The sequence below is a fragment of the Parasteatoda tepidariorum genome, chromosome 10 (genome assembly GCF_982258835.1).
Source record: "Parasteatoda tepidariorum strain Cologne lab strain chromosome 10, Ptep-v5.0, whole genome shotgun sequence".
Classification (NCBI taxonomy): domain Eukaryota; kingdom Metazoa; phylum Arthropoda; class Arachnida; order Araneae; family Theridiidae; genus Parasteatoda; species Parasteatoda tepidariorum.
In genome coordinates, this window is record NC_141764.1 from 81,833,310 (window position 1) to 81,861,235 (window position 27,926).

The 27,926-nt window shown below is 29.9% G+C and overlaps 1 protein-coding gene across 1 annotated transcript in view; it reads left to right on the forward strand.

Annotated features, from left to right (window-relative positions):
* LOC107454452 (cell adhesion molecule Dscam1) overlaps positions 1-27,926 on the forward strand; it is a 106,251-nt gene that overhangs the window by 66,188 nt on the left and 12,137 nt on the right. The window contains exons 9-20 of the mRNA XM_071184207.2: positions 2,880-3,170; positions 9,147-9,266; positions 13,914-14,087; positions 15,629-15,776; positions 16,841-16,989; positions 19,950-20,081; positions 21,711-21,872; positions 22,590-22,660; positions 23,501-23,735; positions 24,458-24,556; positions 25,510-25,695; positions 26,829-27,122. Coding sequence (XP_071040308.2) covers positions 2,880-3,170; positions 9,147-9,266; positions 13,914-14,087; positions 15,629-15,776; positions 16,841-16,989; positions 19,950-20,081; positions 21,711-21,872; positions 22,590-22,660; positions 23,501-23,735; positions 24,458-24,556; positions 25,510-25,695; positions 26,829-27,122 — 2,061 coding nt within the window. The remainder of the gene's footprint in view (positions 1-2,879; positions 3,171-9,146; positions 9,267-13,913; positions 14,088-15,628; positions 15,777-16,840; positions 16,990-19,949; positions 20,082-21,710; positions 21,873-22,589; positions 22,661-23,500; positions 23,736-24,457; positions 24,557-25,509; positions 25,696-26,828; positions 27,123-27,926) is intronic.

The window sequence follows — 27,926 nt, forward strand, 5'->3', positions numbered from 1 at the left end:
AAATCTAGTTATTTTATCATGATACCTTAGAGATGGGCATAAAAACCATTTATTTGGATAATTTACTTTTTAGTTTTGTATATTTTACTAAATGTGTGGTAATAAGAAATTTGATTTTGAAACCAGAACTTCCAGTAAACCGTTGCCATTGAACGGAAAAATCATCAAACAAGTAGTTTCAATTAACCAAAAATATTTTTTAATCAGAAATACCATTATTATAGTTTATTAATTTAATTATAGTTTATTAATTTAATTATAGTTTATTAATTTTCAATAATAATCAAGTTCTATTTAATTAAAGAAAGCGTTTAAGTTTAAGTTAATAGTTGATAATATTTTTAACGGATGATAAAATCAATACATTTAAGATTTAATCACATGAAACCATTTTTAAAATTAATAGTTTTTTCTTCATTTATAAGAGCACAGTAGTAGCATCTAATATAATTTATAAAGACTTACTTATGAAATATCATAAAATACTAGGATTTTGAAAATCGAATAGTTTAAATTAACCAAAATTATTTTTTTTATCAGAAATGTCATTATTATGCAGTACAATAATTTTATTTTTTCTCGTTGTACTATATATTCATTCGACTCAAAATCAATAGTTGCATTTATTTTATTATAAATTAAGCGCATATTAAAAGAAGATTTAGTATGAATTAAGAATCGCCGTTTAAAATTCAAAAACATTATAAATAATTAGAAATAAATTTATAACTAAGTAATAATATTATTTCAAAATCTGTTTTGATTGCATAAACGAATAAAAAATAACACATTTTCATAGCTCCTAACGTTAGAATATATTTTCAGTAAAGTAAATTCTTATTAAAATTCCGAAAATTTAAAGCAATCATTCCCTCTGTTTTTTAATATTAGCGGCATTAAATTTAAATTAGATTAAAAGCACAAGTTAGATTACTTAACCTAAAATGCTTAAAAATGTCTTGTAGTTTGCACACAATGTTAAGTCTAAATGGCCGGATACAATTTAACATAATCGCAACCATAAGATATTTATCTTCCCCTGCCATAACAATTACAGGGTATTTAACAAGCTTTACTTAGCGGAGGGTAGCTATGTTCTTGTTAAGATAGAGAAAGTACCATTAGGAAGCTAATAAAACCCAGTAATTTACTCTGTTTCTAACTATTCCTCTAAATGTTTCCTCGTTGCAATGCATTCCCAAGTCAGGAAGGGAGAAGTTTCAAGCACACTGTTAATTACGTACAATTTAACTGTTTTAAGCCGCAATTGTAAATCCTGATCCACTATAATATAATCAGATCTTCTCTAGTTTTCCTGATTTCTGGGTACGCAGCTTTGGAACTTAATGTTATCTTAAGCTCTGTCGACTCTCTGTTTCGAATGAAAGATAAAAGCAAACTTCTATTTTAGCTATTAAAAATATTATCAGGAGAAATTGAATAAAAAGTAGTAGTTTGATTTAAGCTATTTTTTTGTAAAATTAGTTAATACATTAATCCTTTGACTACGAATTTAAAAAAAAGATTTTTTTTCCGTTTATTATTCAAAAGGACAAAATAGGTATTTAGTGGACAAAATAAGCAATCCAAAATAGTATTTGGAATTTTTCTGACAAGCGGTTATCAATTTAGAGGCTGGGACATAGATGTTCTGGACGTACTTAATGGTGGGATACATATGTCCATTAGTAATTTTTAAACATTTGTTGGACAAATGAGTCCCGTTAGTAGCCAAAGGGTTAAAGAGCATTTTTTTAAAAATGTGATGTTTTTTTCAGATAACAAGCAACCTTACAACAAACGTTTGGATTTGTGGTTTCTTATAATTGACAAAATAAGTTTGACTGGTTAAAAATTTTACTTATGAAACAGATATGTTGCTAATATTTTAATTTTAAATATTGGATAAAGGCACATATAAACTTTTACAAAATATATAATGTTTTGGCTTTTATTGCAAAGGTGAATTTCTTTTCCTTCTGTATGTTGAAGTTCTCAAACGCTACATTTCTTAGTGGTTATATGTAATGTTTTTAGTTTAAATCTCGATATATAAAGGCTGTTTATGCAAGCTAAAGGTGAACTTCATTACACGTAAACTAGAATAGTTAAATTTAACATTCTTTCAAGCTTGCATGGTTTTGCTAATTTATAAATCTTGTCGGATTTTTATGATAAAGGTTTCTGCTACACTAAAATCAACTTTACAATGCTATATGGATCGAATTCTACGGCGGTATCCAAGAAAGTATTTTCAGAATCTAATATAAGTTAGGGAATAAAACAAGAAGCTCCTTACAGAATAAGAGGAAGGACAGAGCAATAAAAGTCCAAATATTCAAGTGCAATTGGATAAAAAAGAAATGACTGTAGTATATTTAAATCTTTTAATTATATACCTGGTCAATAACTTAAATGATACATTCTACTTAATTTTCACAAAATATTTTGGTGAATAAGCACGTTGCCGTACACTTTTAATTTGATGATTGGACTGAGAATTGCTTTTCTTTTCAATTGATTATGACTGTCTTGTGTAGCGTCCGTCATATGTTTCGAAATGAATATTAGCACATTTTATTACAGTTTTTCCATGGAAATTCCTTTTTTATTTGCTAAATTTTGAGAGGAGTAAATAATATGTGTTTACTTAATTCGTGAAAAATATATAAGTTCGTTCTCACAGAAACAGAGTTTTAAACTGAGTGAACTAAGTTCTGGTTTCCAGGAAAGTATAATACAAGTTTCCAAAATTTCACCTAGATGGCAGCACAAAACATAAAAGCCCTTCATATATAATTAGAAAACATTGGATTTCGAGAACAATTCATGCTGCGCCTTACTTTTGAATAACAAATAATTTTTTTCCTTCTCTACAGCTGGACCAAGGATATCAAATTTTTCTTTTCCGCATAATCTACATGAAGGAATGAGGACTGCAGTAACATGCATCATTATTGCTGGAGATGGCCCACTTTCGACTACGTGGTTTAAGGACAGCTCTCCCCTCGATGCAAGAGATCTTGATGCGATACTAGTGTATGCGGATGAAAACTTTGTATCCACTTTGACACTCAAGAATTTGAGCTATAGGCACAACGGAAATTACACTTGCGTAGCTCGTAATGATGTTTCAACCACCTCTCACAGCGCCATACTCACCGTAAAAGGTTTGTGTTAATTTGTATTTAAACAATTTATTAAATAAATGTTACGGCCACGTGATAGAATCAGTTACATTTGTGTTTTAAGTTAACTTAAAAAGAAAAAGACAATTTAAATCCCAAAATTTTTTATTTTGAATTATTTTATATCGAGTAAAGAACTATGCATTAATTCAGTAGTAAGTTTCCTGTTTCCAGAACGCACACTAAATTATGTCTAAGAGGAGCAATATATAAAAGGGAATTCCATTTCATCGGAAAATTTTGAAAGTCTTGGAAAACTCTAGATGCAGAATATTATTTTCTTTGTTTCTATAAGCAGGTGTATGTCTAATGCGAAGTGGAAAAATAAATAAATTAGCAAATCAGATTTTTTTTAAATAGATTTACTAGAAATGACTTATTAGTGTTAAAGATTACTCTTCAGATTACTAGAAAAATCACACCTGAAATAAGTTCTTTTCTTGTTTAAAGAGAAATTGCTGTAACGCTTTTTCCTGTCAACTTCATTTCCGAAAGACGAAAGGGTTTTCTGCATGATGTTTGCCTGATTTTTTATTTCAACCATATTAATTCAACAAAAAGCAGAACAACAATAACAAAAACATATTCGGCTTAGAAAAGGACAAGGGCACTGGTTGCGTAGGAAGTGACTTGACTCTTTAAATGACTATCATTGTCTGATATAGTGAACTTGCCATGAGCATCTTAAAATTGTCGAAAAATGGAAGGAGGAAACAATAACGAACATTATTTAAGAAATTCTTAAACACTGAGTAAACATTTTTGAGAGTCTAAACACCAAAAATGGTGGCAACTACTTTACGCCAGAGTGTTACGCACTACAGCAAATCCCAAGGATGTTCCTGGTCCTGTGAAAAATCTAGAACAGCAGTTCGCAAATTGTATTCCACGGAACCCTTGAGTCCCGGGGAATAGAATTTGTTTTTAACCAGTTATGATTTTTGAAAAAAAATATTAATTTATATCACTTTATTTAATATTTATTTTACATTTCCGCAATTCTTGGGAAATTATTTAACTGAAATTCCTGTGAAAAAAAGAAATTTCAAAACAATGTTTTTCTAATAACGATATATTCAATGAATTATGAAAAGGACATCCATTTATGAAAAATTCCATAAGTATCTTCGATCGAATAAAAATAATAAAATTCAGTAAAGAAGTCTGTTTCTTTGATAACTATTTTCAACGATTTTTTTCCTTTCCTTTTCTGTTTTTATATTAAATGAAACCATATTTCATCTCATTCATTTCAGTTTATGCATACATTAAAATCAAATCTTCAGTTTATGCATGCGTTGAAATTAAATTGAGAAGTAGACTAGATGCCGCTACAGAACTTTAAATTCAACTATCTGACGTGAAACTCAATTTTATTATTACTATTGATAAAACGATATGATAAAAAAATTTAATTCGATATTCATTCACTTAATATTTTCAAAATAATTAATAACATTTTAAGATTCAAATTATTCATATTTTTAAAAGATTAAAAAAAATTGAAATTGAGATCATTACGTATTTTTAAAATAATTAATAAAAATTTAAAATTTAAATCTTTAAATATTTTTAAAATAATTACACTATTTTTTTCTTATATATTCACAATTTCTAAAGAAATTTATTCATTAAGCCTCGGGGCTTCGCTGAAAGTAGGTAAATCATTCAGGGTTTCACAGCCGGAAAAAAAATGAAAATCGCTGTCCGAGAATGTTCTTTCCACTACTTAGTGTAAAGTAGTCGCCACGAACTGCCATGTTTGCTATTAAGTAACAAAAAATTTATAATTGCAGTAAGATATGATACACATAGGATTCAGTAAAGATATTTTTATTTGACAATATAAAGTACGAATCAGAAATTTAGGTTGTATACATACACTTATTCTTAAAATAGAATGAATTCGTAAATAAAATATACGCATAGCAGAGAGAATATTAAAACGAATTCGAACTAGTCTGAACAGATCAGAAGCGGATAGAAATTAAGCAGTATTAAATTATTTAATATAGTTTACAGACACTTTAAAATTAAAATATAACTATCCTAATAACAGAACTGAAAGCATGCCTACAGATTTTTTACGGTGAACATAAGTTTCTACTGGTAAAAGCAAATTGATGACAGCCAAAAACACTCCCTAACTCGTTATTGATTGTACAGACAAAATCAAAACGTTCCAAGACTGGTAGTGAAACTATTTAACGTACAGTGGCAGTCAAAAGTATTCGTACACTTCAATTACTAACTTCAAAAGTGAATAAAAATTGAAATTGCGTAAAAATTAATTAAAATTTTCAAAAAATCTTAATGTTTTTCAAGTTGTTGCATGAATGATTTGAATTTTTAAGAGGAAATTTTTAAATTTGGTCATAAAGAGCTCCTCGATAGAGTGAGAATTTGAATCTCACCACTAAACCTCGTGCTTCAAAAGTATTCGTACATCCAAGTTGTAAAATAATAAAATTAAGACAATTTGTGCGCCAAATATCGTTTGTGGGAATATATTTGGCGAGACTTTATATTTTTCTTACTTTTACCGCTTTATCTGTTTCATTCTTATGTTTACTAGCTTTGAAACTCGCATTTTTTGTTGTCAATCATACAGCTTTAAATTGAGATGGCTCGGAAGGGAACTTCTCTCGCTGAAAGAAAACTGATAATGAAACTACATAATAACTCTTTAAGAAAGATATCACTTGCTATTGGAAGACCCCGATCTACAGTGCAGAGATCGACATTGCCAACGCAATACTGTTGAAAATATTCCACGAAGTGGACGCCCAAAAATTCTCATCATTAAGCACAGACGCTTACTCGTAAGATCGATTAAGAAATATCCAAAATTGAGTGCCCCGGCAGTAAAAGTCCTCAAACAGGGAATTTCGATCTCGGTAAGTACTATACGCCGCACTTTTAACGAATCAGGATTCCATGGTCGAGTATCTCGAAAAAAGTTTCTTTAATAGAAAGAAACGAATGTCTTTCGCCAAACAGCATGTTAATAAAAATCCTGATTTCTGGAACAGGGTTATATTCTCGGATGAGAGCAAGTTTAACGTGTTTGGATCTGATGGCAGACAAATTGTGTGGCGTAAAAAGAATACAGAGCTACAACCAAAAAATTTGAGTGCGACAGTAAAGCATGGCGGTGGTAACATTCTAGTTTGGGGATGTATGAGCGCACATGGAGTGGGTAAATTGCACATCATTGATGGGATTATGGATCCCAAAAAGTACATTGACATTCTAAAAAGTAATTTAAATTCTAGCGCTTCACAAATGGGTCTTCAAACTAACTATATATTTCAACAAGACAACGACCCTAAGCATACAGCTCATAATGCTAAGCTCTGGGTATTATATAACACTCCCGAAAGACTCAACACACCTCCACAATCACCAGACATGAATCCTATTGAGCATTTGTGGAGTATTTTAGACGACAAAATCAAAAATCGAGGAGTAAAAAATAAAAATCAGCTGAAAACCGCCATATTGCAACAAAACATCAATTACACCAGATATTACAAAGAAGTTGGTAGATTCAATGCCAAGTCGAATGAAAGCAATAATTAAGGCGAAAGGGTATCCTTTTAAGTATTAAACTGTGATATACTATATAATTTTAGGGAAATTTCTTAAGTGCACGAATACTTTTGACACAAAAGTTTTGATAATTAATTTCTATTTTTCATATTTTTTTTCTGTAATTGTTTTACAAGAAAACTTCTTTTGATTAAATTGCTCAAAAATAAAGGATACAAGACCTGGTATCTGTGTTTAATGACGTAGTATAATTAATAAAATACTATGAAGCGATGAGCACTTAAAAATTCATTGTACGAATACTTTTGACTGCCACTGTATGGTGTAAAGGCACGTGATTTCGGTGCACACTTTTTGCATTTTCGGTATTTCGAGATTTCCTACACCTTTTAAATTGTATATGAACGCTTGATAAGGTGGTAACTTGAAAAATAGTGCTTTTTCGCACAATTTTTTGTCGAAGTTCAACAGAATGTTTGGAGGAATATTACACCATAGTTTTTACAGTGAATAAACTTCTAACTCTACGTCAAAGTTTTGCACAGAAAGAAAATAAATATATTTTACATTGTATAAATTGTTGTTAAACATTTACTTTAGCACAAAGAGCATTTATATTTATGATTTCCTAGAGCTTTTATTATTTTTTTTGTTGGTTTCATGAATAATTTAATTACTTTAAAGTTGCTTAAATTTGTGTTGTTTAAACTTTACATGTGGGTAGCAATACAATAAAAACTTAAGACTTTGCATGTGGGTAGCAATACAATAATGTTTAATATCTATTGACCTAGAAGATATAGTTTTGGATTTGGAAAACAAAAAATTCGCTTCTACTTGTGCTGCGTGCTGAGCAAATATGTACATATTTTAATGGAAACATATTATTAACGTCATATGATTAGAATTGATTAGAGCTATATTATTTTAAATTGAATTTTTTTCGTATATTGTGCATTAGAAAAATGGCAAGGAATTTCAATCAGATTTATGAAATATTTGATTGTTTTTTACCCCATACAAATATTTATGCATATAAATATTTCAATTTGGCTTTTCTCCTTGCATATGATATTTGCTTTCATTTTATGAATGGCTGGTTGAAATGATTGGAAATATAGTAAGGTATATTTAGACAAAAATAAAACCGAAACTATGAATTGATATTTTTTATTATGGTGAATATTTTGAAACTGATTTGCATTGGAAATGAAATACATCACATAGAACGCATTTTACTTACAAAACGAAATTAAATTTTGCTTTGGTTATGAAACATAAAATTGCATTCTTTTATTTTGATTAAAAAGAAAAAGGGAGAAAAAAAGATTTTGACTTTAAATTAATATTGGTCAGATAAAGTAAACATGTTTTCATTTAAAATATATTAGAAAAGAACTGATCTGTTCAATACTATTTTCAAGCTTGCAAAAAATTTACGATAACGACATGTAGATGCAAAGTGAATAATTGTTAATTTCTAATGGGAGAGGGCATATAATTTAATATAACTTACTTTAGTTTGTAAATCGGAATTTTTCCAGAGCATTTAGTGCTGATAATTTATTTTCTTGCGCAAGTTTAAAAAATTCAAGTAAATTTAAAGTAGTGGGAGTTTTGGGAGTTTGTTCTGAGTAAAAGTATCTAAACTAGCTATGTAACTTCTCGGAAACGTATCAACATTTTAAAATGTACTATTACTTCAAGATGTTATTACACATGTGAACATAAGTTTTTATAAAATATCGAAATTATTTTCTTTAATTGAAAAGAAAAACAGACATAGGATGAGATCTGTGACATGGGGTTACTTGGAGTTCGATCCAAATTTTTTTAATAATTTTTGAAACACGTTTTCATCGAACTGAAAGAAATGACTATAGCCCTCGATATAATTAGATCTAAGGACTTTCTAGTATAGTAACTTTAAGTACACTGAATAATTTATAATAACTTTAAATTAAAAAATTTCTTATGACTTGCATGATACATACAATAATATTTTAAAATAAAGAGTAACTTTGTTTAGAAAATAAAATAAGTTGTGACCAATATTAAAACATTATGTTTCGCATTTAAAAAAATTAGTTTTAGAACAAGAATAGAAATTTTGGAGAAATAAATTTAGAAAAGTAATTCTGCAATAAAATGTTAATAATGGAAAATTAAAAAACAATTTAAAAAATTTGAACCAGAAAAATAAAGGAAAAGTAAACAAAATTGCAGACTAAGTCTATCTAATTTTAGTAATGTCACTGCTACCAAATTGTGCTCATTATTTCTGAAATCTTCAGAAACCAATCTTGTTTTGATTGTCTACTTGTATTATGACCTACCTATTTTTCTAAAACTGTACCATACGCGTTAAACGTTAGTATTATATTTTGTAAAAGAGATTACTTTTAGTTCCTCCTAGGTGGGTAATCAAGCCAACGGATGTTGCAGCAGTGATCGGTCATCCGGTCAAAATAGAATGTCAAGCAGACGGTGTCCCCTTACCTCATGTCAGGTGGAAGATGTCTTCTAGTAAGTTGAACTATTCCATTCCCAATTACTACAACTTATTCAAGTTTAATTTTACTCCCAATTCTACTTCAATTTCCTAATTTGACTTAAACAATACCTAGTTTAATTTAATTCAGTGTTCCTACTTCTATTTTAATTCCTTAAAGCTTGTTCAACTTAAACTATTCCTAGTTCTAGTTTAATTCCATATAGTCTGTTCGAGTTTGACTATTCACAGATCTAGCTTTATTCTTACAGCTTATTCCAACTGAACTATCCATAGTTCTAGTTTAATTCCCTATAGTCTGTTCGAGTTTAACTATTCACAGTTCTAGCTTTATTCTTATAGCTTATTCGAACTGAACTATCCATAGTTCTAGCTTTATTCTTATAGCTTATTCGAACTGAACTATCCATAGTTCTAGTTTAATTCCCTATAGTCTGTTCGAGTTTAACTATTCACAGTTCTAGCTTTATTCTTATAGCTTATTCGAACTATACCGTAATACTTATTTAATTAGAGTGATTCACTGATTTTACAGTAATTTTTACAGTGAAAATTACTGTATCAGATTTTTTGCTCCGAAACATGTTCCGATAAAAATGGATTTTACGATAAAAAGAACTGGCACCTTAAGTGCCTGTACATTTTATCGTATTTTGATTCAGAATTTTTAGCAATGTACTCAAGTCAAACTATTTATAATTCTAGCTCAATTTCCCACAGAGTTTTAAACTATTAAAGGTTTTAGTTTAATTTTATTTAGAACTATTCGAATTGAACTAATCTTGGTACTACTTTAATTTCCTGTGTTTACTAGATTTGAATTGTTCCTAGTTCTAGCTTAACTTCATGTCGTTTATTCGATTGAACCTATTCTTAGTTGTCGATGAATTTAATTAGACTTGAACTATTGCTTGTTTTAGCTTAATTTTTTTATGGCTTATTCAATCTGAAATACTCCAAGTTTATACTTAATTTCTTACAGCTTATTGGAGTTGGACTATCTTTCCATTTTAGCAAATATCTATGCCAAATCATATATCAAGGTAGAAAAAAGATTTATCTTAATGAAAGCTTATTCAGAGAAAAACGAATTTCAAGGTTTGAAAATTTTCAGGAGCAAGCATTCGATTGAAATCGTAAAAATAAAATATAAACAAATGCCACAAGCATTTATTTATTACCCCTCAAAAATTCACATCAAAATTAAAATTTTTTGTTGTTTAGATAAAATAACATTTGAAATTCGGGTTGGGCAAGAGATTTTTTTTCCTCAATACTCCTCTCAATTAATGCTTAATTATTGGTCTTCCTGTCGTCTTCTTCACTATACTTTTCTTTTTACTAAAGCATTGTCAGGAACCGTTTTTCCCTAGTTCTCATCCATAATTCTTTCCATACTTCTCACGGACACCGATTTTCCATGTTATAGATTTATTAAACCTTAGCAATCTGTATAAAGCACAAGAAGTTAATCCAATCGTAATTTTTGTAAGAAATAGACAAAAATCGTAATCCCCCCTTAGGTCTTTAATAATAACACATGAGTTTTTCTTAAATTTTTGTATGATTTATGTCAAAGTCATTAAGTAGTACTGACATGCTTCTTACTTCTGTTATTGCTATTGCTAATGCTACTTATAAATATATATATATATATATATATATATATATATATATATATATATATATATATATATATATATATATATATATATATATATATATATATATATATATATATATATATATATATATATATATATATATATATATATCACCCTATGAAAGTCACCCTATGAAAGATGGATATGTGTAATCTGTAAAATTATGAATGAAGGATGGGTCTATAAACGGCTTTCTATCCTGACAGACTGACTTTTAAATTAATTTCCCTATTAATGATTTTTTAATTTTTTTTATTTTTATTTTTTTATTTATTTATTTATTTATTTATTTTTTTATTTTTTTATTTATTTATTTTTTGTTTTTTTAAGGCTGCTAATTTATTCAATCCGTTAAACATTTTTATTATTATTTCAATTTTATTACCTTTTTACTAATTGTTTCTCATAGATGGCAGCACTAATATTTTACCTAAACATTTTTTTCTTCTTCTTCGATCAAATGTTTTTTTAATTTTATTATATTCGATTCAAGCTATAAGCAATATTTTACATCTTCGCGATTTTTGTTAACTGTTTTATTATTGTACTTTTAAACCTAAACCGCGTTTTAATTCACGCCGGTAAGTTTGATTTCCTATTACATTTTTCTTTTATTTCATGATTTTTTTTTATTTTTTCAAAATAAGGTTTTTTGCGATATCGACACATATAAAGAATAATTTTTATCTTAGGATAATTATTCTTTATTCAGAAATATCGCATTATTTATGGCAATTAGATGTGTCTTGACAACGACTATTTGCTTATACCATTCTTGTTTCTCTACCATTTAGTTTTTATTTTTATTTTATTCATGTTTTTCATGTTAATTTGTGTTTTATATATATATATATATATATATATATATATATATATATATATATATATATATATATATATATATATATATATATATATATATATATATACAGGCTGTCCCAAAAGGTCGTTTACAAACTTAACATGCTGGTCTGTGATATCATGCTGAACAAGATTTACATAGGAACTTGTGTCCGAAAATTAAAACTGCGACCGCTAGAGGGCGATAATTGCACGAAAACGGGAGAGTGGGAAAAACAATCATTTCAGGCGTGGACGTTGAAGGAGAAGGATGAATGAGTTTAGTAACGCAGAAATGGCCGACATGCATTACGTATACGGCGCCGCTGATGGAAATGGACGAGCCGCGGCACGGACGTACCTAGAGCGCTTCCCAAACAGACGTCAGTTAAGTCATGTTTTGTTTGGACGATTGCACCGCAGATTATGTGAATCAGGTGCTTTCGTAGCACGTAGCCACATCGATCGAGAACGTGCTGCACGCACACCTGTCGTAGAGGAAACCGTGATACAGGAGTATGCCATCAACCCGCAAAGAAGTCTCCGAGAAGGTGAACGTGTCTTGGGTGTAGCTCGTTCCACCATAATGCGCATACTGCACGATGACATGCAACACCCTTACCACTTCCAAAAGTACAGGCATTGTGCGCTGACGATTATCCCAAACGCATTGCATTCTCACGCTGGTATTTGCAACAGCGGGTCGCACAGCCAGATTTTCCATCATGGATTTTGTTTTCTGATGAAGCCTGCCTTACACGGGATGGTGTCGTGAACCTGCACAACATGCACGTATGGGCGCATGAATACCCAAGATGTACACGTGCCCATGCACATCAACAACGTTTCAGCGTAAACGTTTGGGCTGGTATTATCGGTGACATGCTGATTGGCCCTTACCTTCTACCTGAACGCCTCGACGGAAATACCTATCGCATTTTTTTAGAAAGAGTTTTGCCGGATCTGAAGAGTGACGTTCCAGCCGCTACACGCCGAAACATCTGGTTTCAGCATGGTGGAGCGCCTGCCCACTTTAGCTACGCTGTTCGAGAATACCTCGATAGGATTTATCCTAATCGCTGGATCGGTAGAGGTGGACCGGTCCCATGGCCACCACGATCCTCCGACCTGACTCCCCTGGATTTCAACCTGTAGGGACACATGAAGTCCATAATGTACGAAACACCTGTAACATCGAACATGGATCTTATCGCCAGGATCGCGGGAGCAGCAGCACGTGTCCGTGACACTCCTGGCCAATTTGAACGGGTTCGTGAATCCATGCGCCGACGCTGTGAAACGTGCATTATGGCGAATGGAAGGAATTTTGAGCATTTGCTGTGATGTAATGATGTTTTATAATAAAAATCATATTAACACCGCTATCGATATCATTTTTTTCTCCTCATCCAAACCTGCACTTATCGCCCTCTAGCGGTTACAGTTTTAATTTTCGGACACAAGTTCCTATGTAAATCTTGTTCATCATGATATGACAGACCAGCATGTTAAGTTTGTAAACGACCTTTTGGGACACCCTGTATATATATATATATATATATATATATATATATATATATATATATATATATATATATATATATATATATATATATATATATATATATATATATATATATATATATATATATATATATATATATATATATATATATATATATATATATACCTCTTGGGTCTTTATAATTATAAAATCTGCATTTTTTTCATTCTTTTATGATTAATATCGATATCATTAAGTGACATTGACATTCTTGTTCTTATATTCATACTAACATTAACTATTTATCTTTTCTTGAAATATATATATATATATATATATATATATATATATATATATATATATATATACAATATATATATACAAGTGTCAGACTGTTAGAGCAAACCAATTTTTTGACAGCAAAGGAATAACACTCAAAAAAGTAAATAAATAACTAAAAATATTCGTTCGAATTTTATTTTCACTTGTTTTATCCAATCTACATAATTTTTATGCAAATGTGCTCATATAAACCATGTTTAAAAGTTAGAAGAATGACTAGGAGTCAAAGGGGAGCAATTATAACAAATACGATGTTTAATAATTTAATAAATATGCTTTAATTTATGAACAAGAGAATATTGCTATTTCAGGTGAGTCACCTAAATTATTTAAAACAATCGTCAGCAACTCTCATGTGCATACATTGGTGAATGGGTCTTTGAATTTTCAAAGTTTAGACACACTAGACGCTGGCCACTATTTATGTGAAGCTAGCAATGGTGTTGGTTCTGGTCTCACAGCAGTTGTCCGTCTCTCGGTCCATAGTAAGTATAAGAGCAACTATATTTTTCGCTTTATTTGAAAATATATATATAGAACTTTTTATATTATTAAAAGCCTCAGAATTTCTTATTTATCAATTATCAAATCTATTATAAAAATATGTTTAATAATAAAACAAAATTGCTTTATTTTTTCAATTGTTTTTTTATTGACAAAACCTCATGTCAGTGATGAAAGAACTTGAAGTTGATATTCCGAAGTCTTTCTGACTGGCTAGAGCTCTCGCAGTCCTATTGAAGGACTGTTTTTGATCATCATATATTGCAGAAGAATATATTTGATCAAATATTTGATCAAATATTTCAATATTTCCTGACATAAAATATATGAGAAGATTATTTTTGATCAAATATTTCAACAATTCTTGATATCAAATATTTGAGAAGAATTTTTTTGATCAAATATTTGATCAAATATTTCAATGATTCCTGATATCAAATATTTGAGAAGAATGTTTTTGATCAAATATTTGATCAAATATTTCAATAATTCCCGATATCAAATATTTGAGAAAAGAATTTAAAACTAACTAAAATGTTGGCCTTTTTTTTCAGACTTGTAGGAACACTCAAAATTTTAACAGAACAATTGAACAGATTTTCAAACTTCCATCTTTTCCTGATCATTTCTTCAACAAGCACTGTTTATTGTTATTTTTTCAGCAAAGGGCATCACTTGCCATTTTTTCGTCATTCAAAATTTCTAACAAGTGCACTTAAAATTTATTTGGACATCTGTGTCTGATGATAATAGAAGATATAATTGTTTCAAAAATATTATAAACAAAATTTATTGTCTATCAAGGTAATTTCCACATAAACGACCGAACAGACGTAAAATTAATATAATAACTTATAAAAACCTCATTGAAATTTTTATTTTGTTTAATTATTACTTTGCAAATGAAGTAAATATGATGTATTCCATTGAAATATAACAATTACTTAAATTTATCGGATAATTCTGAAAATTGTTGTGATGCAATCTTGAACTCTTGTTATTGATATAGGTCTGTAGATACTCAAGTAGCATTGATTTTTCATTTTTTTAATAGCGAAGTTACTATAAATCATTGAACCATTTTTTTCTCAATTAATATGATACCATCTATTTTTTTAAAGCTTCTTCTTTTATATCAGATTCAGAATTTTCTTTCGAAGTTTCCTTAAAAGTAGAAAAATTCATTGTTGTAATTAGTTCTCCAAAAATTAATTTTATATTTTTAATTATTTAGATTTCAAAGCCATTTATTTGAAAATTTTTGAGCATTCATAATTCTAACGAATAAATTTTACCATGAATCATTAATCAATTTAGTACAATAATTTGAATACAAGTAATATTACTTTTTTTCCCTATCAAATTAATAATTAATAATTAATATGAATTTCGTAGAAATTGAGGTATTGCTCAGCGTTACTATTTTTGAAATAATTTGAAAATATATTTCTGAAGCATACCTTCACTCTTCATTTGTTCTATGAAAGAACTATATATGTAATTTTATGAATTTTTTCATCAGGTACTCCTCGTTTCCATTCTAAATATATGATGATGACGATAAGACGTGGTGAAAAAGCTGTTATGGAATGTGAAGTTTCCGGTGACAAACCTATAACATTCTCATGGAAAAAGAATGGCGCAATTTTAGATCCCGTGACAGATATCAGGTAAATTGGTACAAAGGTACCAGCAGACTTATACGAAATTTGCATGATTTTATGGCTAATCGAGTTCACATAGTTCAACATTGCAGTTATATATTTTCATAAACATATTTTGAGACAGAATCAAATGCATATTATTAAGGCCATGATCATGGAATATGCTGTATATATAATTTCAGCAACCATTCTAAATTTTGGATTATCCAAAACCTTGAATATTTTTTTTAAAATCACTCCATGGAATCTTGAAATCGAAACTTAAACCACTTCTCGAAAAGTTCTCAACTTTTATCCCCAGAAGTTGCCCGATAAAAATGCATGTTTCATTCCTTTCTTAAATGATAAAGTATGGTTTGTGAACTATATTGTAAACTCTATATCATCGTCAATAGATATTTGGACCACTTTTAGACTACTAAAAGGGATCAAAATAAAAATTCTATACCCAATAATAAGAGTTTCAATGGTCTTCTGCAAGAGACAACCAGAATTTTGTGCTATGTTATCACCAAATTGAAATTACGATTCATCAGTCATCAAAATTCTGACCCGTTTCCAACTGGTGTTCAATTTTCATCTGAAACTCTGCTGTTAATGCTGACACAATGAATTACAATTCTAACCTGAAAGTTACAAGCCAATTTTATCACCAAGAGAAGTCGATGACTCTCTAAAAACAAACTAATGAAAAGAAAAATAATAAACTTATAAGATGAAATAAAATTTATGATTTCCAAGTGAACTGAAAGAAAAAAAATAATTAGATTTTTTGTCAAACCAAAAACAAAAAAAAATGTAGGGTGCAATACTTTCGTATTAAATCTTCCCACGTCTTTTGAAAGTTGTGTTTTTTGTCATTTTATATCTGACAAAAAAGAAAATTATTTCCCTTTTTTAAGTTTGCTTAAAAAAAATAATATCAAAATTTATGATATATGATATATTTCATAACCTTAATTTACTTTTCTCTTCCTTACTTACCATTTAAAATAATGATTAGATGTATTTTTACTTTGAACATCTCTAGAAGATTTTCTTAGAGATTAGGTGCATGTAAAATTTTACAGGTATTCGCAGACTGCTACGGAAACATTTTCTGGCGGACGATCTGAATTAGTTATAGAAAAAGTAGAAAAAAGAGATTCAGCATTATTCACTTGCAGTGCCGTGAATCAATATGGAGATGACTCGAAAAATATCCAGCTCACTATCCAAGGTAAAGAAATCATCTCATTTCTATAAATAATTTATGTATCCCGTTCCTATTTCCTAATGACAGAGCTCTTTGTTAGAACAGATTCTTCATTTTTTTATGAGGGTAATATCGATAAGTTGTCGGTTTTTCAATTATCTGCCATTGGTTTGCGAGCTAATTCCTACCGCCGGATGACTTTTTTTTTCTTCGAAATTAATTCTATTTCGAGGGGAAATGTTGAATAAGTTACGAATTGTATGAAAAGCTATGAATATAAAAGTCAGACTTTCTATGTATTAAAGAGTTATGGCCCGCAGAGGCTGTTTAGGGTTTTCAACTTAACGTTGCATTTTGTTTTGCTACATAAGCACTGTGAGACTTAAAAACTTCAAATTAATAAGGCGTGTAGAAAAATGTACAGGAAGAACAATGAAAAATAAAAAACTCAGCATTTGATTATTAGTTCGAGATTTATTAAACTGTAATACTTGAAGTAAAAATTATCCCTAACATCAAAACATCTATATTTGTTTTTTTCGAAATTCTATACAAAACAAATCTTCTCTCGAAACATATTGATTACAATTTGAAATACTTTTTTCTCGAATTTTTGCGTTAAATTTTGCTTTGCTGCACAACTTTTTATTATTAACTGATTTATTAACTGTAATACTTGAAGTAAAAATCACTATACAGGCCGAATTTTAGTTGGCCAAAATATCTATATTTGTTTTTTTCGAAATTCTACACAAAACAAATCTTCTATCGAAACAAATTTATTACAATTTATTACAATTTGAAGTACTTTTTCTCGAATTTTTGCGTTAAATTTTGCTTTGCTCTACAAAATCTACATGACTTGGAAACTTGGTGTTTAAAACAAAGGTGTTTAAAAGATTACAAGGAGTTCGATGGTCTGAAGAAATGCAGCATTTAATCATTAGTTCGAGAATTATGAACTGTTATACTTGAACTGTTATACTTTTAGTAAGAAAATGCAATGTTTGGTTGATGTGTAGCCAGCTAAAATGCAACTACAGATTTAAAATCTGACGTATCATTATCCTTTACAAATGTATCATTTCATAATAAATTTAATAATTTAATTTAATAATCTTTTTTTCGAGATTCTCATGTTATTAATTCATTTTAGACAAGATGTCAAAAGTTGCAAAAAAATAGGAAAACATTTAAAAATGAAGGAGATTAGAGATTACCAAATATAAATCTTGACATTTATATCGAGACATTTAAAAATTTAAAAGACTCAAGAGGAAAACAATTTAAAATTTTGAATGTTATATGGTATAAGGTTACGTTATAAATTGTTAATAAGTAAAATCCTCTCCTATATTGTCAAACATTCTGTATTTCTAAGTTTAAATAATTTTTTCAAATTCAATTGATTATTTTTTAAATCTAGTTAATCGTTCATATCGTTGCAATTAAAATAAGAACAAATTGTCTTACATAAATTTTTAATATTTATACATTTTTTAAATAAAATTATCTTTTATAAGAAATGTCGACTTTCATTTAAACAAGGTGAATGAGAAGCAACAAAGGGAATAGGGAGGGGAGCAATGGGGGTAGCTTCATACAACGTTCGTTTGCGCGTTTGAAACCGTATAAAACTGTTATGGTTATAAAAGGGTAATATATAATTAATACAAGGTAATACGTAAGACTATACAAAATTTTTAATCAACTATAACTAACATAGTTTCAAAATCGTAAAACTAAAATTTAACCAGATTTCCAGTTACATTAGAGTTAGGTTTTGCTAGGCTTTTCCTTAGATAGTTCACATTGGAGTTAAGTTGTGGTTGAGTTGTGTTTTGTCAAATGAACCATGAGAAGTGGCTTAATCAGCTTATTTAGTAGTCTATCATAAGAAACGGGAAAATTTTTGAAAAATAGCATTGTGGTGCTACTATCTATGCGTGAATGATAGTTTCGAATTCCAGTAGTCCAGGGTCATCAATTGAGAAGTGTAGAAAAATCGAAAACTCCACATATGAAAGAATTGAGGAAATATTGTAGTGTTAAAGCTGAGAATTGAACCCTCATTCAGCTGGTCATGAGATTAACAGATTATCTGTCTCTGCTAAAGTATGTAAGGTGCGTAAAAAACAAGCAAATCACCTACTATTTAATGTACCTATCTGTGAGGAGCTATATCTTCATACTGTATTCATCCCATGGATATTGCTATGAGATTATTGCTAATCTGCTATTAGAAAATAAAATTTTGAATTCACCATCCTTATCACATAGCTTAGCTTCAAGTTTTCGAAGAACGTGCACTCGACTCTCATTGGCCTTTGGGCCTTGTTTGAGCAAAAAAAGTCTGGTTGTTTAACCATATTAGCTGATAACAGCCAACAAACGATTTTTTGCACAGTTAACAGTTTGAATACCATCTTTTTTATTGTCATTTGACTGTTTTGTTGGAATATTATAAAATAACAACTAAATGAACCGGGATAGCCTGGTTATTAGGGCGTTGGGTCACGTCTAAGTAGTCCTTAGTTCGATTTCCACCAGATGATTTAGAGTACCAGACTTAGAGGACCAGATATAGTGTACATTAAATCTGTCGGGGTCACAAAGTCTTCCAAGTTCCCATAACAAATCAATACTTCTGGGGGTACTGTATCAGAGATTGATCATACTTTGGTTCAGTTCAAAATTACGATCTGCTGATTAATGGTGTGTCGATGTGTAATCCCTGTAAAACGGGCTGCGAAGTATGTATGTGGCAGAAGTCGAATTATCGGCCATAGATGGCGCCACTGGAGAACAAGAAGAAGCGCACATCTCTGTCTAAAAACATTGACGATTGAATTTCTCTCAGATAATACTTTAATTTAAAATGTTAATTCCGAAAGAATTTTTTTATGTTATCAAATCTAAATGTATTAATAAAGTGAAATATATAAATAAATAACTGAAATTTATTTCTTTATTTACGTTATTAGACATACCAGATGCGCCTAAGAGCACAGAAGTGCATGATGTATCCAGTAGAAGCGTCAGAGTGTCATGGAGTAAACCATTCGATGGAAATTCTCCCATAATCCAATACACTGTCGTTTGGCGTCAACTTGGAGGTAATTGGCGTCAACTTGGCGTCAACTTAGTAAATAATTGATTCTGCGGCAGATTTGTCCTAAATTGTAAAATGTATCAGCATGAAAAATAAAATTGGAAAAAATCAAATTATTTTTTATACATTTCCTTTTATTTTTATTTAAAAAATAATGATTAAAAGATTAACCTCATAAAGAGAAACTTTTGAAATATTTAGAGAAAGGTTTTTTTTTTCAAATTATCCCCAGCTTTGAAGAAACTTTCTTTTCTCTGTTGAGTAATAGAGAAGAGTTTAATAAAGTTTGGGTGATCACACATTGGAAGTCGAATTTTCAGCTTCATACTTTTGCTTTCACTTCTAAATTATCAACGTCTTGAAAAAGGAAATTTTTTGAGAATTTAAATTAGAAATCGAAAATCCAGTAATGAAATTCAAATTTCCGCAATATTTCATTTAAAAAAAGTAAAATATTCCAGCCACTCATCAGAGATGAAAATCCAATAATTGGCTGTTAAATTGGGCACAGATGAAAATATAATAAAATTAAATTTCAATAATTTCGTGACCTTCATATTATGATAAACTCAAATTTCACTACCCTTAAAAGTGAGAGTATTTATGTCTCATTAATTAGTAAGTATTATGAGGTTTAAATTTATTTTAATAATAAATATTTTCGTTGCATTTGTTTTTATTTCTAAATTATATTAACTTACGTTACATTTTCTTCTCTAAAAAATTTATATTTATTCTTATTAAGGGATTAGATGAGTAAATATAACCTCAAGAATTAAATCATTTGTCTATAAGTTTTTAAAGTTGGGCAAAGATCGAAATGCATGTTTACTTCGTAGGAGTTAAGAATTTTATACTTACTCTGACTCTTAGAGTACTGAATACGAAGATAACATCAGAAATGTTACATCTTTTATATACTTAGCCGCTCTGACCACGAAATTTTGGACCTCATTTATAAACATTTAAGTTGTTAATTGAGTTAATTGAGGTTCATCTGAGGTTATTTTGAAGTTGATTCCAATATCAACCTTAAAAGATAAACCTCCCAAGGTGTATAATTAAGAAATATGAAGTTGTTTGAGGTTGATGGAAATCTACTTTTGAACAACCAGCTTAGAGAGGCTATTTTTGAGGTGTACAGGTAAAGTTTTTTACATAATTTCATCCAATCTAAACTAAAAGTATTGCTGAGTATATGAGGATGACTTTATAAGATGTAAATTAGGTTTAGATTGTGGTTTACTAATGAGGTAACAACAAAAACAAATAATTATGAATGCTTTTAAGTTCGTCACTAAAATGTATTATATTTACTCAAATCTGAGTGAATACTTCGAATGCTTTATACATTCTTTTTTGCCTTTGTTTATAAATGATCATGGTCTAAGATTACAACAATCAGTGTCACATATTTAATATGTTTTTGTACTATCTTATACAAAAACACCTTTTCTTGGTATTCAAAATCGTTAACATTTTCATTACCTCACTTTTTGTTTTTTGAAGTGATGCACCAAATATTTAATCACGTGACATTAATGAACATCATAATAAATATTATGTAACTATTTTTACTTTTAAAATGATTGTTTCTTATTAGGAACCTTTTCTCTATATTCTGTTTCCTCAGATCACTTGATAGGAGGACCTGTTACAGTACCTGGGCAAGAAACAAGTTTAGTTGTTCGAGGGCTGAAACCAAAAAATCGTTATTTCTTTCGAGTAAAATGCGAGAATTCACTTGGAGAAAGTCAGTTTGGAGCGGAAGTAGCTGTAACAACAATGGAAGAACGTAGGTATACAAACTTATTTCATTACATTACACATACAATTATAGAAAATTAAATTACTAATATTAAAATTACTCAGTTCCTTTTTTTATATTTCATCGCAATTTCACCATTAGCTCCTATTAGAAATGCAAACACTACTGTAAAAAATTCCAGATCAAATTACGGTATAAAGTAAAGGCACTTTCGTATATCAGCTGCAAAATCCATTTTACCGTAAAATATTTTGCCATAATTTTTACAATAAAATTTTTTTAACTACAGTTATTCAGTGACTTTACGGTAATTATTTCTGCAAAAATTGCGGTATTTCAGATTTTTTTTGTTGCTTAAAATGTTCGTAATATGCATTTTATGGTAAACAGTACCGACACACTGAGTGACGTATTTTTAACCGTAATTACCAAATATTTATAGCTATTGGATGAGATTAAACTAAAATTTAAAAATGCTAATCTCGTACTGGAATATATCGTGTTCAAAAATAACAATTTATATTAATAATAAAAAAACAGAATAACACCGAGGGCTGTTATAACATTAACTATAAATGTATTAAACAAAGAACATTTGATTTAATTACATTTAAAAACAAATTATTCAATAGTTAGGCTTAACAAACAAAGCACAGAGCTTCAAATAATATTTTGAAATATTCTTTTTAAGAGCTATTTGATTTTATCAAATTATTATAGTGAACTTCTATTTCTATTAAACAGCACCAAGGAAAGCACCTCATAATGTAAAAGCCTTAGCGTTGTCATCAAGGTCAATTAATGTCACATGGCAAGTATGTTCATCTTTTATTTACTGACATTAATAAATATGACTAGCTTATACTTTTTGTTAAAGAATAATTTCAGATTTTTTTAACCTTTGCATGTTAGAATAAAATCTATATATTAAATCTTTAATATGTGATTAGATTATTATTCTGAAACTAAGAGGCCGTTGGAGAGAGATGTAAATTCATGTTTACAAATGTTTGATTAAAGCCAATAAAATTTAAAAGGGCACTTAGGTTAAGTAATTTTTCTTACATTGTTTACCACACAGGAGACAACTAATTTTACGTTAGTTCCAATTATTGTGCAACTTAAAACTGCTAATTTATTCATAGCGAAAACGTTATTTTATCTATTCTTTTCTCGTTTCGGACTGTTCGGACGGCGTCTAACTTCCTAATTGCGACCATCGATATCAGTCGAAAAGTCCACGAGACTGCTGACCTCAAGTAATCGCCGTCCTTGATGATCGATGCTTTAACATAATGACTAGATTCCATGCGAAGAAAAAGCAATGTGGTGAATTTGTGTATGCAGATAGTCATGTCCGGAATCTGAGACTGCTTCATTGTGCTCAATACATACAGAGGAATACAGTAGAACATTTCTTCTTCAGATGGTACTCAAGTCCTAAAAGCAGTTTCATGGTGAGTTCGCTGATGCTTTCAGGGTTTTCCTTGTTCTCGGTTTTAGAGATAGTTTGACCTGCGCTTTACCATGGCAGGGACTCTCTCATTAACAGGGACTTCCATATGGTTAGAAACCAATTAGCAACCTAATAGCAATTGCATTAATACCTGCCTCCTTAAATATAACTCCAATTTCTTTTTTTTATTTGATTTCAGGTTCCAAGTGATGATGATTATGATAGTGTCGATGGCTATTACGTTGGTTTTAAACCTTATATTAAAGCAGAACCTTACAATTTCAAAGCAATCAATGCATCTCATTTGATACATTCACATGTAGCTATTTCAGGACTTTCTGCAATGACTGATTACAGTGTAATCGTCCAAGGCTTTAACAGTAAGGGTGCTGGGCCACCTTCTGAACCCGTCATTGTAAGAACCTTAGAATTCGGTAAGTAAAAAACTTATTTTAATATTCTTATTCTTTAATAAGGGATTGTGTGAGTTAAAAAGTAACCCAATACAAATAAATGCATGTTTAGAATAAGCTGGTGTTTTTTTCTGTTATCTTCAACTACTAAAAACTATAAACATCCTTGATGTATGATTTCCGATTAAAATAAAACTTTCCCTATGTAAGGTTTCAAACTTACTTAATATTTTCCATACAGTTGAAACTATTTGATCGAACCGAACCAGTAGATCTCGTAAAAAACAATAAATATTGTAATTGAAAATTAATTTAAGTGATAGGTTACAATGCAACTTTAAAAACGTGCTGAGAAATTATTCAATTTGAACAGAAACATGATTTAACTTAATAAACTATTACGCTTGCAGAAAGTTTACATGATATTGTTGCTTGAAGATTTAATATTATGGAAGTTTTTTCAATCAATGTTTCAATAAGTGGTAAGATTTTTCCATAAGTAGAAGGTATAAATAGACCAATTTATATTCTGAATCTAGCTATTAATTTGATATGAAATCTTTAAAAATTTCGATATAAAGTTTTCGGTATAAACAATAAGAATGGAAAATTCTCGATACTGCTTTAAAAAAATTATTCGAATTTTACTTCAAAGCAAATATTTGTAACTCAGTATATTGCTTCATTATTTTTCTATTTCTTTATAAATATTAAAAATAGTTTATATAAATTATTTTTTACAGATAAGCCCGATACTCCGCTGATAAAAACGTATTTTTCAACTGCAAAAACTATTAAAATATCATGGGAATCCAGAACAACCCCAACCTCACCAGTAACAGGTAAGTTTGAAATACACTGTCATTCAAAAAGTTACATCCTGTTTAGTTAATTTATATTTAATGAAGAATAAACTAGACATAAACAATCTATACACACTAATGAAAAGACGAAGGCTCCACGATTTACCTTTTTTAACATACGTTGTAAATGTTTAAACAGTCTCCTCTTGCTGCACTGTAGCCAAACTTTTCCCACACACAAAAGAGCAGGTTCTAGACTCTAAAGTGCACCACAGCAGTGACTCGGTTCCAAAAGTCAACTGTATTTCTTGTTGTATGTGGAACGTAAACAGTCTCCTTAAAAGTGTCCCACAAGAAAAAGTATGTCTTAGGCTCCAAAGTGCACGGCGGCAGTGACTCGGTTTCCCAGGTCGATTAAATTTGCTGTTATATGAGAGATGTCAATAGCCTTTTTATAAGTATGCCACAAGAAAAAGAACATGTCTTGGACTCCAAAGTGCATAGCGACAGTAATTCGGTTCCTCAGGAGGAATAGATTTGTTGTTGTATGTGGGACGTTAACAGCCTTCTTAACATTTCTCACAAAAAAAATGCTCCAAAATGCACCGTGGCAGTGAGTCGGTTCCCCAGACTAGATTTGTTGTTATGTGTGAGACTTAAACAGCCTCCTTTAAAGAGTCCCACAAGAAAAAGTCACACAATGTGAAATCAGGAGCTCTTTATATCGCCACTGTCAATCTTACTCTCATCTTATTCACAACTAACGGTTAAACGAAACACTCGCCTATTGGTGTACCCAACTACTCGACTACAGGAAAAGCGGTGGGGCCTTTCTCTTTTCATTAGTATGTAAGTTCATTAGTAGTATGTAAGCTATAAATATCCGATTTATATTTCGAGAAATGCAAATTATTTAAATTCGATCCCTATCCTTGCAAAAATACCTTAGCAAAAATACTCATGTCTAATCTTGCTTTCTCGTTTGCAAACAGGTTACATACTTCACTACAGAAAAGATGGTCAAGAGTGGCAAGAAGTCCGTTTACCCGGCGAAAGAAACTTTTACACTCAGAGAGATTTACAATGTGGCACTTCGTATTCCTTTTATTTAATTACTTTCAACAGTGCAGGTAGAAGCAACAACAGTGAAATGCTGTCAGCTAAAACTGATGGAATTGGTAATTGTTTTCTTTAAATTTTATACTTTGCGTAATTTTGAATTGATTATAGTGTAAGCAATAAGAGAAAGTGAGGAAAGTAATAGCCATTTGATACTAAACACAATTTCACTGCCGTCTACTGGTTGTTGTTACACATCCCCCTGGAGAAGGAAAGCCTAGACTAGCTCCAGAAGACCCCGTCGCGTCAGTTCCCCATATATCTGCAGAAAGTTCCGATCAACCAGCAGCTGCTTAAAAGAAGCGCCAAGGCAAACAAGAAAGTGATCAGGACTACCAGGTTGTGAGCAGGAACAAGGTTGGAAAGTCTTATCTCCATTTTGAAACCTTAAACACTTAAGATGGCCACTACGAAATCTGGTCATGGCCGATCCGTCTAGTGGTAAAATAATGTTGCCTATTCTAAAGTGCTTATATTGTAAGAATGATGACAACGATGTATATTGGAAGAGTGATGGCAACGATGTATGTTGGAAAAGGGATGACAATGATGTATATTGGGAGAGTGATGACAACGATGTATGTTGGAAGAGTGATGGCAACGATGAGTGATGGAACAACTGGCATTCTAATTGTTAACTGATACGACTCATGATAGTCACTCTTTAATTTCAGGGACTCTAGCCTACCTTTCAAGGAAACACAATCCTTTTAAATTACTAACTACAGAGTGCTAATGTTGCACAAAATGCTACACATATTTTTTAAAAAGATTTATAATTTACGCAACAATTTTATTTTGTTAATTTAAGTTGTAGTAAAATGTGAAAAACTTAAATTTAATAAAAAGAAAACCAACTAAACATATGAAATATCAAATATAGCAAACAGCCATTATTTTTTTAAGGGCTATTCAGTTACTTGAAAAATTCGTTAAAGCAACAATTTCTATACTTTCATTCTAAACGCAAACAAATGTTTGTATTAGCTTTTTTTTCTATCGATTTCTTGTAACAAAACAATATTTTTAAATTACATTTTAGTAAATATACTTTTTCTTCAAACTTTTAATCGTAGCTTTTATTTTTAAACTTCTATAGCCATTTGAGAAAATTAACTATGAATATATAATATTTAGTAATATTTAAAATATTATTGAAAAAAAAACGACCCAATGTATTGTTTCTTTATAGCACCAATAGCTCCAGAAAAAGATAGATTACTCTCGGTGAATTCCACTTGTGCATTTGTTAATCTCAGCAGCTGGCATAATGGGGGTTGTGCAATTAAATTTTTCGTTGTCCAGTACCGTTCAAGTGGCCAAACAGAATGGACTCTTGTCAGTAATAACATTGTACCGGAGCAACTGAATGTAACCATCACTGACTTAATTCCTGGTACGTGGTACACATTGTTCATCACTGCACGGAATGATGCAGGGGTTACTGATTCAGAATATGTTTTTGCTACTTTGACATTATCCGGAGGTAAGCTTTTATTCGAATTATACATTGTTAAAAACATTGAAAACGATAACACTGTGCATATTTAAAACATCAATTAATTGATTATTTGGACCTTATTATCCTGCAGTTGAATCTTTTTTAAAACTGATTACGCTGCACTTTGTTTCAACTATTATCATAGTCCAATCTGATATAATTTAAAGCATTAAATACGTGTGTTGGTTAAAAACATTAATAATGGTTGAAATTACCAACATTATGGTTCAGATTGTTACCAAGTTTTCTGGGAGAATAGTTTTTAAATAATATGAACTATAACTGATAAAAAAATAATAACGTAAATTACACGAGACGTTACGTTTCGATACGTCTTCATCTATAATTTAATTTCAAAATTAATCCTTATCGATTTGTTACTTTTCCACAGTTATGTTATCTTTAATTTTTCCTTATTAAGCATAAATTAAATCAAATCATGCTTCAGCGGATTAAGCAGTAGATGTCACAGCTGAAAAATTGTATAAAATACATTTTTAATTCATTAAAACTTTTTAGCTGTTATTATTAAAGTTGAAAAAACCCAAGCCGCTTAAAAATAAAATGTTAAGATCTCAATTTTTTTTTAAATATTTTTTTTTGTTGCAAAAAGAGAAAAAAACTGAGCAATCATTTTTTTTTTCTAAGAAGGAAAAAAACCGTATTGATTTTCAATGCGAAAATTAGCTAACTTTCACCTAGTTTGTATTTAAATTGATAAAATATGGAAATGATGCTTGCTATTAAATATTAAAATAATTGAACATTAACTCAGTTTTTATTGAGTCT